Raw genomic sequence first — 12,511 nt, forward strand, 5'->3', positions numbered from 1 at the left:
ACAGCCTTACTTATGGAGTGCGCACCCATGAAATGGGGTATCAGCCTTTTCAGTGACACACACAGATTAGAAATGTCAAAGAGTTTACACAAATAGCGTCATAGCTCTTATTGCAGGACTTTGACTGTGGCAAATCACCTCCTCAGTAAGTCTATTGTGTGTATTGGACATCCATACTGGACTGCACAGCCTTACGTATGGAGTGTGCACCCATGAAATGGGGTACAAGCCTTTTCAGTGACACACACAGATTATAATTAAAAGGAGTTTACACAGATATTTCACGCAAATCGTAAATGTTTTTTCAACACACGCTGTCAATTCACGGCCACTTTCTGGAACTAGAAAACGGAGGCTACGAATGATATCTTGGAATTCTACTAATACATGGGGAAAGTACGATTTAGCTTTTCTGCAGATGAAACAGGAACAATATTTAGGTCAGAATGAAAGGTGTTCTCTGAATTTTCATCGCTTGCGTGGGTGTGAGACAGCCGCCACCTGGTGGTAGCTACATGTTGTTGTCGGTTTCATTCTCTCATCGTTGGTGGACAGCAGCCGGTGCTGAAACTGAAACGGCCGAATGCGTCGGCAGCTTCTGAGTTTCGGACCTATTCGGACTTCTGTCTGTCTGTAGGCTACTTCTGCTGCTTCAACAACTGACAGCACTGAGCATTGTCCTCCTTTTTCTACTTCTTCTGCATTTCAATACTTTTTTTCGGAGTATTTATGGATTACAACATCTCCCTCGAATACACCAACTCTTTCAGAGCTTGTAATTCTTTGGACACTGAACATCTATGCGGAGTCGTAATTATAGTCTGATCACGTCGTGTAAATGCCCTAAATGACTAGAATTGAGAAAACGTATCGAACTTCCAATGTGATGAATCTGTACAAGAGGAAAAATACTAGACTAAGATGGGTAATAAGCAAACGATATTTACTGATGAACAGCTAGATGCTTACCAGGTAAGAAAGAGCCCGTACGTGCGGACACATTTTTACATTTATTTTGCCATGTAGTTTGATCATTGCAATGCATCTTTATGTTCAGAAATTCCGCTGTGATCAATGATGAAAATTATCAACCTGTTGTTGTCCCTCCAGAATAAATGTAGATCAATCATTGATGTAATGAAAAATATATATACCAGTTTATGAAAATGCTTAATAACACAGCAATGCATTGGGTTATGTAATGTATTGCTTCTTTTACCCTATAGAGAAGAAAGTCCTATTTTCGATTGTGGACAAAAATATTAGGAAGGATATTATGAAATACTCCTGCTCACTTAACTTGCCTATGAGACAGCATCTAGTTTTCACATAGGCTTCTATAAAAAAGGACACATAGGTCAGCTTCAAATACATATAAACTCAGCAAAAAAAGAAACGTCCCTTTTTCAGGAACCTGTCTATAAAAGATAATTCGTAGAAATCCAAATAACTTCACAGAATTTCATTGTAAAGGGTTTAAACACTGTTTTCCATGCTTGTTCAATGAACCATGAACAATTAATGAACATGCACCTGTGGAACGGTCATTAAGACACTAACAGCTTACAGACGGTAGACAATTAAGGTCACAGTTATGAAAACTTAGGACACTAAAGAGGCCTTTCTACTGACTCTGAAAAATACCAAAAGAAAGATGCCCAGGGTCCCTGCTCATCTGCGTGAACCTGCCTTAGGCATGCTGCAAGGAGGCATGAGGACTGCAGATGTGGCCAGGGCAATAAATTGCAATATCCGTACTGTGAGACGCCTAAGACAGCGCTACAGGGAGACAGGACGGACAGCTGATCGTCCTCGCAGTGGCAGACCACGTGTAACAACACCTGCACAGGATCTGTACATCCGAACATCACACATGCGGGACAGGTACAGGATGGCAACAACAACTGCCCAAGTTACACCAGGAACGCACAATCCCTCCATTAGTGCTCAGACTGTCCGCAATAGGCTGAGAGAGGCTGGACTGAGGGCTTGTAGGCCTGTTGTAAGGCAGGTACTCACCAGACATCACCGGCAACAACGTCGCCTATGTCAGGGAACTTGCAGGTGCCTTGGTGGAAGAGTGGGGTAACATCTCACAGCAAGAACTGGCAAATCTGGTGCAGTCCATGAGGAGGAGATGCACTGCAGTACTTAATGCAGCTGGTGGCCACACCAGATACTGACTGTTACTTTTGATTTTGACCCCCCCTTTGTTCAGGGACACATTATTCCATTTCTGTTAGTCACATGTCTGTGGAACTTGTTCAGTTTATGTCTCAGTTGTTGAATCTTGTTATGTTCATACAAATATTTACACATGTTAAGTTTGCTGAAAATAAACGCAGTTGACAGTGAGAGGACGTTTCTTTTTTTGCTGACTTTATTATGTTGACACTGCTCAGATTGACAGTTTGCTTCATATTAAAATATCTTATACAATTTAGCTACTTTGTAATGCATAGGGAAAAGCTACCTATCAGTTTTTCCAACCCAGGGTATGTTATAGATCTGTAGGTCTACTGCAAGGCTGGATGATTCCCCCAGGCTAAAAAGCAAGGGCTTATATTATAATGGTAGAGTGGTTACATGTAGCAAGGTCATGTCAGGTAAATAGCTGTTTTGCTTTGTCCCTCTCTTTAATAAAGAACACACAGCACTTTGCTAAGATAACTTGTCTGCTAGAAGAATAGATAACTGTCTGCTAGAAGAATAGATAACTGTCTGCTAGAAGAATAGATAACTGTCTGCTAGAATAATAGATAACTGTCTGCTAGAAGAATAGATAACTGTCTGCTAAAAGAATAGATAACTGTCTGCTAGAAGAATAGATAACTGTCTGCTAAAAGAATAGATAACTGTCTGCTAGAAGAATAGATAACTGTCTGCTAGAAGAATAGATAACTGTCTGCTAAAAGATAACTGTCTGCTAGAAGAATAGATAACTGTCTGCTAGAAGAATAGATAACTGTCTGCTAAAAGACTAGATAACTGTCTGCTAGAAGAATAGATAACTGTCTGCTAGAAGAATAGATAACTGTCTGCTAGAAGAATAGATAACTGTCTGCTAAAAGAATAGATAACTGTCTGCTAAAAGAATAGATAACTGTCTGCTAAAAGAATAGATAACTGTCTGCTAGAAGAATAGATAACTGTCTGCTAAAAGAATAGATAACTGTCTGCTAAAAGAATAGATAACTGTCTGCTAAAAGAATAGATAACTGTCTGCTAGAAGAATAGATAACTGTCTGCTAGAAGAATAGATAACTGTCTGCTAGAAGAATAGATAACTGTCTGCTAGAAGAATAGATAACTGTCTGCTAGAAGAATAGATAACTGTCTGCTAGAAGAATAGATAACTGTCTGCTAAAAGAATAGATAACTGTCTGCTAAAAGAATAGATAACTGTCTGCTAAAAGAATAGATAACTGTCTGCTAGAAGAATAGATAACTGTCTGCTAGAAGAATAGATAACTGTCTGCTAGAAGAATAGATAACTGTCTGCTAGAAGAATAGATAACTGTCTGCTAAAAGAATAGATAACTGTCTGCTAAAAGAATAGATAACTGTCTGCTAGAAGAATAGATAACTGTCTGCTAGAAGAATAGATAACTGTCTGCTAGAAGAATAGATAAATTGTCTGCTAGAAGAATAGATAACTGTCTGCTAGAAGAATAGATAACTGTCTGCTAAAAGACTAGATAACTGTCTGCTAGAAGAATAGATAACTGTCTGCTAGAAGAATAGATAACTGTCTGCTAGAAGAATAGATAACTGTCTGCTAAAAGAATAGATAACTGTCTGCTAAAAGAATAGATAACTGTCTGCTAAAAGAATAGATAACTGTCTGCTAGAAGAATAGATAACTGTCTGCTAGAAGAATAGATAACTGTCTGCTAGAAGAATAGATAACTGTCTGCTAAAAGAATAGATAACTGTCTGCTAAAAGAATAGATAACTGTCTGCTAAAAGAATAGATAACTGTCTGCTAGAAGAATAGATAACTGTCTGCTAGAAGAATAGATAACTGTCTGCTAGAAGAATAGATAACTGTCTGCTAGAAGAATAGATAACTGTCTGCTAGAAGAATAGATAACTGTCTGCTAAAAGAATAGATAACTGTCTGCTAAAAGAATAGATAACTGTCTGCTAGAAGAATAGATAACTGTCTGCTAGAAGAATAGATAACTGTCTGCTAGAAGAATAGATAACTTGTCTGCTAGAAGAATAGATAACTGTCTGCTAGAAGAATAGATAACTGTCTGCTAGAAGAATAGATAACTGTCTGCTAAAAGACTAGATAACTGTCTGCTAGAAGAATAGATAACTGTCTGCTAGAAGAATAGATAACTGTCTGCTAGAAGAATAGATAACTGTCTGCTAAAAGAATAGATAACTGTCTGCTAAAAGAATAGATAACTGTCTGCTAAAATAATAGATAACTGTCTGCTAGAAGAATAGATAACTTGTCTGCTAGAAGAATAGATAACTGTCTGCTAGAAGAATAGATAACTGTCTGCTAGAAGAATAGATAACTGTCTGCTAAAAGACTAGATAACTGTCTGCTAGAAGAATAGATAACTGTCTGCTAGAAGAATAGATAACTGTCTGCTAGAAGAATAGATAACTGTCTGCTAAAAGAATAGATAACTGTCTGCTAGAAGAAAAGCCGTGGGAAGTAGGGGTGCTGAGGCACCCGCTGAAAACTCCAACAAAATATAGCCCCCCAAAAAAATATTCTCACAAAAGCAGTGCACTGGGCCTTTACTAGTCCTATATTAACAGACCTATATAGCAGTCTGTAACACTGGGCCTTTACTAGTCCTGTATTAGTGGACCTATATAGCAGTCTGTAACACTGGGCCTTTACTAGTCCTGTATTAGTGGACCTATATAGCAGTCTGTAACACTGGTCCTTTACTAGTCCTGTATTAACAGACCTATATAGCAGTCTGTAACACTGGGCCTTTACTAGTCCTGTATTAGTGGACCTATATAGCAGTCTGTAACACTGGTCCTTTACTAGTCCTGTATTAGTGGACCTATATAGCAGTCTGTAACACTGGTCCTTTACTAGTCCTGTATTAGTGGACCTATATAGCAGTCTGTAACACTGGTCCTTTACTAGTCCTGTATTAGTGGACCTATATAGCAGTCTGTAACACTGGTCCTTTACTAGTCCTGTATTAACAGACCTATATAGCAGTCTGTAACACTGGGCCTTTACTAGTCCTGTATTAGTGGACCTATATAGCAGTCTGTAACACTGGTCCTTTACTAGTCCTGTATTAACAGACCTATATAGCAGTCTGTAACACTGGGCCTTTACTAGTCCTGTATTAGTGGACCTATATAGCAGTCTGTAACACTGGTCCTTTACTAGTCCTGTATTAACAGACCTATATAGCAGTCTGTAACACTGGGCCTTTACTAGTCCTGTATTAGTGGACCTATATAGCAGTCTGTAACACTGGTCCTTTACTAGTCCTGTATTAGTGGACCTATATAGCAGTCTGTAACACTGGTCCTTTACTAGTCCTGTATTAGTGGACCTATATAGCAGTCTGTAACACTGGTCCTTTACTAGTCCTGTATTAACAGACCTATATAGCAGTCTGTAACACTGGGCCTTTACTAGTCCTGTATTAACAGACCTATATAGCAGTCTGTAACACTGGTCCTTTACTAGTCCTGTATTAGCAGTTTGTAGCATGGGCACATTTCTTCTTCAACCACAAAGACCAGAGACATTTTCCAATGGTTCGCAAAGAAGGGCACCTATTGGTAGATGGGTAAAAAAAAAAAAGCAGACATTGAAATCCCTTTGAGCATGGTGAAGTTATTAATTACACTTTGGATGGTGTATCAATACACCCAGTCAATACAGAGATACAGGCGCCCTAAGTCAGTTTCTGGAGAAGAAGGAAATCACTCAGAGGCCAATGGTGACTTTAAAACAGTTACAGAGTTTAATGGCTGTGATAGGAAAAAACTGAGGATGGATCAACAACATTGTATTCACTCCACAATACTAACCTAAAGGACAGAGGGAAAATAAGGAATCCTGTACAGAATAAAACATATTCCAAAACATGCATCCTGTTTGCAATAATAAGGCACTAAAGTAAAACTGCAACATATGTTGCAAAGAAATTAACTTTATGTCCTGAAAACAAAGCTTTATGTTTGGGGCAAATCCAACACAACACATCACTGAGTACCACTCTTCATATTTTCAAGCATGGTGGTGGCTGCATCCTGTTATGGGTATGCTTGTCATCGGCAGGGACTAGGGAGTTTTTTGGGGGGATAACAAGCTAAGCACAGGTAAAACCTAGAGGAAAACTTGGTTCAGTCTGCTTTCCAACAGACACTGGGAGACAAATTCACCTGTCAGCAGGACAATAACCTACAACACAAGGCCAAATATACAGTGGAGTTGCTGTATATATCATACTGTATATATCATACTGTATATATCCTATATCATACTGTATATATCCTATATCATACTGTATATATCATACTGTATCATACTGTATATATTCTATATCATACTGTATATATCCTATATCATACTGTATATATCATACTGTATATAGCCTATATCATACTGCATGTATCCATATCATACAGTATATATCATACTGTATATATCATACTGTATATATCCTATATCATACTGTATATAGCCTATATCATACTGTATATATCCTATATCATACTGTATATATCATACTGTATATATCCTATATCATACTGTATATATCCTATATCATAATGTATATATCATACTGTATATAGCTTATATCATACTGCATGTATCATATCATACTGTTTATATCATACTGTATATATCCTATATCATACTGTATATATCCTATATCATACTGTATATATCCTATATCATACTGTATATATCATACTGTATATAGCCTATATCATACTGCATGTATCCATATCATACTGTATATATCATACTGTATATATCCTATATCATACTGTATATATCCTATATCATACTGTATATAGCCTATATCATACTGTATATATCCTATATCATACTGTATATATCCTATATCATACTGTATATATCCTATATCATACTGTATATAGCCTATTTCATACTGTATATATCCAAATCATACTGTATATATCCTACATCATACTGTATATATCATATATCATACTGTATGTATCCATATCATACTGTATATATCATACTGTATATATCATACTGTATATATTCTATATCATACTGTATATATCCTATATCATACTGTATATATCCTATATCATACTGTATGTATCCATATCATACTGTATATATCATACTGTATATTTCATACTGTATATATCATACTGTATATATCCTATATCATACTGTATATATCCTATATCATACTGTATATATTCTATATCATACTGTATATATCCTATATCATACTGTATATATCCTATATCATACTGTATATAGCCTATATCATACTGTATATATCCTATATCATACTATATATATCCTATATCATACTGTATATAGCCTATATCATACTATATATATCCTATATCATACTGTATTTACCATACTGTATATATCATACTGTATATAGCCTATATCATACTGTATATATCATACTGTATATATTATACTGTATATAGCCTAAATCATACTGTATATACCATACTGTATATATCATACTGTATATATCCTATATCATACTGTATATAGACTATATCATACTGTATATATCCTATATCATACTATATATATCCTATATCATACTGTATATACCATACTGTATATATCATACTGTATATAGCTTATATCATACTGTATATATCATACTGTATATATCCTATATCATACTGTATATGTCCTATATCATACAGTATATATTCTATATCATACTGTATATATCCTAAATCATACTGTATATATCCTATATCATACTGTATGTCTTACTATATATAGTGCTTTCGGAAATAATTCAGACTTTTGTTTACATTTAGTTACGTTACAGCTTTATTCTAAAATTGATTAAATTGTTTTTCCCACTCATCAATCTACACACAATACCCCATAATGACAAAGCAAAAACAGGTTTTTAGAAATGTTTGCTAATTTATGAAAAATGGAAATGTGACATTTACATAAGTATTCAGACCCTTTACTCAGTACTTTGTTGAAGCCCCTTTTGGCAGCGATTACAGCCTCAAGTCTTCTTGGGTATGACGCTACAAGCTTGGCACACCTGTATTTGGGGAGTTTCTCCCATTCTTCTCTGCTGATCCTCTCAAGCTCTGTCAGGTTGCATGGGGACCGTCGCTGCACAGCTATTTTCAGGTCTCTTCAGAACTCTAGAGCTCTGTCAGAGTGACCATTGGGTTCTTGGTCACCTCCCTGACCAAGGCCCTTCTCCCCCGATTGCTCAGTTTGGCCGAGTGGCCAGCTCTAGGAAGAGTCTTGGTGGTTCCAAACTTCTTCCATTTAAGAATGATGGAGGCCACTGTGTTCTTGGGGACCTTCAATGCTACAGACATTTTTTGGTACCCTTCCCCAGATCTGTGCCTCAAAACAATCCTGTCTCGGAGCTCTACGGACAATTCCTTCGACCTCATGGCTTGGTTTTTGCTCTGACATGCACTGTCAACTGTAGGACCTTATGTAGACAGCTGTGTGCCTTTCCAAATCATGTCCAATCAATTGAATTTACCACAGGTGGACTCCAATCAAGTTGTAGAAACATCTCAAGGATGATCAATGGAAACAGGATGCACCTGAGCTCAATTTCGAGTCTCATAGCAAACAGTCTGAATACTTATGTAAATAAGGTATTTCTGTTTTTTATTTGTAATACATTTTATTTTTAATCTAAAAACCTGTTTTCGCTTTGTCATTATGGGGTATTGTGTGTAGATTGCTGAGGATTTTTATTTATTTAATCAATTTTAGAGTAAGGCTGTAACGTACCAAAATGTGGAAAAAGTCAAAGGGTCTGAATACTTTCTGAAGGCGCTGTGTTCACTATGATCTGGTATGCTGTCTAACTGGAGAGCTGAGAAATGGAGGTGGGTTTTGTATCCCAGACTGGGGGATAGTTCTGTTTGTGCTAACATATGAGAAGACCTGTGTGTTGTTCCCTAGTAACAGTAGTCACTGCAAACCGAGAACATTCACAGAACATTAGTTATGGTTTTATCTAACATCAGGATGATAACATTCCGAAAACATTGAAAAAATGTTTTTGATAACAAAACACTATTTTTTTGTTGTTGAAATATTTTAAATTAAATATCCTTGGAATGTTCTCCTAACATTCACTGAAATGTTTTGCGCAACATCTGTACAACTACCAAATCAAATCAAATTCTATCGGTCGCGTCCCCAGATCAGATCCCCAGATCCCCAGATCCCCAGATCCCCAGATCAGATCCCCAGATCCCCAGATCCCCAGATCCCCAGATCAGATCCACAGATCCCCAGATCCCCAGATCCCCAGATTAGATCCCCAGATCCCCAGATCAGATCCACAGATCCCCAGATCCACAGATCCCCAGATCCCCAGATCCCCAGATCCCCAGATCAGATCTACAGATGTTATTTCAGGTGCTGCGAAGTTGCCTACCACTGTTGTGTCGTCAGCAAACTTGATGATTGAGTTGGAGGCGTGCTTGGCCACTCAGTCATGGGTGAACAGGGAGTACAGGAGTGGGCTGAGCACGCACCACAGAACATTCCCAAAACGCTCTCATTAGGTTTCTAGGTACAGAACGGACAAAATGTGAATGTTTTATACAAACATTGTATAATCATCAGCACAACTGGACAGTATACGTGTTATGAGAACATTTGCTGTAACTTAAATGTTCTGGGAACTTTCACAGAACCAATTTTGGTTTGCTGGGGTACCAGTGTTGTTCATGAACCCTAACCAGTCTTATTCTGCACAGGTTTAACTGGTGATACTGGCCTGTTTAATAATGGATGCCAGAGGAGTCTGATAGCAGCATGGCTGGAAACCTTACCCTCCTCAGAAGATACCTCATGCATACCTCAACACTAACCCTAATCCTAACCTCAGATACCTTAGGTTACACTAACCAGGACCGACTCTGGTTACTTCTCTGGAAGCTTCTCTCCTCTGCTGTTCTTAACTGTTACCTTTTAGCATTTCACCAGTTCTGATGTCCATGTTCCCATCACTCTGTCCTGTTCCCTTCCCATCACTCTGTCCTGTTCCCTTCCCATCACTCTGTCCTGTTCCCTTCCCATCACTCTGTCCTGTTCCCTTCCCATCACTCTGTCCTGTTCCCTTCCCATCACTCTGTCCTGTTCCCTTCCCATCACTCTGTCCTGTTCCCTTCCTATCTCTCTAGACCTGTTCCCTTCCTATCTCTCTAGACCTGTTCCCTTCCCATCACTCTGTCCCGTTCCCTTCCCATCTCTCTAGACCTGTTCCCTTCCCATCACTCTATCTTGTTCCCTTCCTATCACTCTGTCCTGTTCCCTTCCCATCACTCTGTCCTGTTCCCTTCCTATCTCTCTAGACCTGTTCCCTTCCCATCACTCTGTCCTGTTCCCTTCCCATCTCTCTAGACCTGTTCCCTTCCCATAACTCTGTCCTGTTCCCTTCCCATCACTCTGTCCTGTTCCCTTCCCATCTCTCTAGACCTGTTCCCTTCCCATCTCTCTAGACCTGTTCCCTTCCCATAACTCTGTCCTGTTCCCTTCCCATCACTCTGTCCTGTTCCCTTCCCATCACTCTGTCCTGTTCCCTTCCCATCTCTCTAGACCTGTTCCCTTCCCATAACTCTGTCCTGTTCCCTTCCCATCACTCTGTCCTGTTCCCTTCCCATCTCTCTAGACCTGTTCCCTTCCCATCACTCTGTCCTGTTCCCTTCCCATCACTCTGTCCTGTTCCCTTCCTATCTCTCTAGACCTGTTCCCTTCCCATAACTCTGTCCTGTTCCCTTCCCATCACTCTGTCCTGTTCCCTTCCTATCTCTCTAGACCTGTTCCCTTCCTATCTCTCTAGACCTGTTCCCTTCCCATCACTCTGTCCCGTTCCCTTCCCATCTCTCTAGACCTGTTCCCTTCCTATCACTCTATCTTGTTCCCTTCCTATCACTCTGTCCTGTTCCCTTCCCATCACTCTGTCCTGTTCCCTTCCTATCTCTCTAGACCTGTACCCTTCCCATAACTCTGTCCTGTTCCCTTCCCATCACTCTGTCCTGTTCCCTTCCCATCTCTCTAGACCTGTTCCCTTCCCATAACTCTGTCCTGTTCCCTTCCCATCACTCTGTCCTGTTCCCTTCCCATCTCTCTAGACCTGTTCCCTTCCCATCTCTCTAGACCTGTTCCCTTCCCATAACTCTGTCCTGTTCCCTTCCCATCACTCTGTCCTGTTCCCTTCCCATCACTCTGTCCTGTTCCCTTCCCATCTCTCTAGACCTGTTCCCTTCCCATAACTCTGTCCTGTTCCCTTCCCATCACTCTGTCCTGTTCCCTTCCCATCTCTCTAGACCTGTTCCCTTCCCATCACTCTGTCCTGTTCCCTTCCCATCTCTCTAGACCTGTTCCCTTCCCATCACTCTGTCCTGTTCCCTTCCTATCTCTCTAGACCTGTTCCCTTCCCATCTCTCTAGACCTGTTCCCTTCCCATCACTCTGTCCTGTTCCCTTCCTATCTCTCTAGACCTGTTCCCTTCCTATCGCTCTGTCCTGTGACGGTACAGTGTGTCTGGACTAGTAGGTGATGGTACAGTGTGTCTAGACTAGTAGGTGATGGTACATTGTGTCTAGACTAGTAGGTGATGGTAGGGTGTATCTGGATCTATCATGTGACATGATCACAGCACCAGCTGATCATGTTCCTTCCCCTGGCTGGCTCAACTCACCGTTCTGTTTGGCGAGAGACAGGTGACAACCTATAGGTCTATAGTGACATCACTCCAGAGAAACATGAGTGGTGTCACAGCATGGGGTGATTTAGGTTACACAGAAGGGTGTCCATTAGGCTGTCTCAGGAGCGCTAATCCCAAGGCCTTAGGGTTGATTTAGGTCAAATAAATACTAATACTGCCAAGACCTTAGGGTTGATTTAGGTCAAATAAATACTAATACTGCCAAGACCTTAGGGTTGATTTAGGTCAAATAAATACTAATACTGCCAAGACCTTAGGGTTGATTTAGGTCAAATAAATACAAATACTCCCAAGACCTTAGGGTTGATTTAGGTCAAATAAATACAAATACTCCCAAGACCTTAGGGTTGATTTAGGTCAAATAAATAAAAAAATTCTGTAGTCTATTTCATTCTCACATAAGTGCTAAGTATGGGCTACGATAGCGTGCTGCTCTTAACAATATTTGACCTCAATGTAAACCAATGAAAAACACTATAATGCTTTCTTCTTTTCCTCATAGGACTGCACCTTCTTCACACGGAAAGAGATCCTCCGGTAAGTGGCGCCTCTGGCATTCTGCTCTCTCTATAGGAGCTACTCCAGTCCAG

General features: G+C 39.5%; 1 protein-coding gene across 2 annotated transcripts in view; it reads left to right on the top strand.

Moving 5' to 3' along the window:
• Window positions 1-921: 921 nt before the first annotated feature.
• The window catches only part of LOC311134891 (calcium and integrin-binding family member 2-like), a gene marked incomplete at both ends in the record, with an annotated part of 125,760 nt that continues 114,170 nt past the window's right edge, over window positions 922-12,511 (top strand). The window contains 2 exons of one of the 2 annotated variants that reach the window (XM_084168656.1): window positions 922-972; window positions 12,424-12,458. In XM_084168656.1, the coding sequence (XP_084024782.1) occupies window positions 922-972; window positions 12,424-12,458 (86 nt within the window). The remainder of the gene's footprint in view (window positions 973-12,423; window positions 12,459-12,511) is intronic. The other variant, XM_084168657.1, reaches the window with a different exon arrangement.

The sequence above is a fragment of the Coregonus lavaretus genome (genome assembly GCF_964263955.1).
Source record: "Coregonus lavaretus genome assembly, chromosome: 9".
Classification (NCBI taxonomy): Eukaryota; Metazoa; Chordata; class Actinopteri; order Salmoniformes; family Salmonidae; genus Coregonus; species Coregonus lavaretus.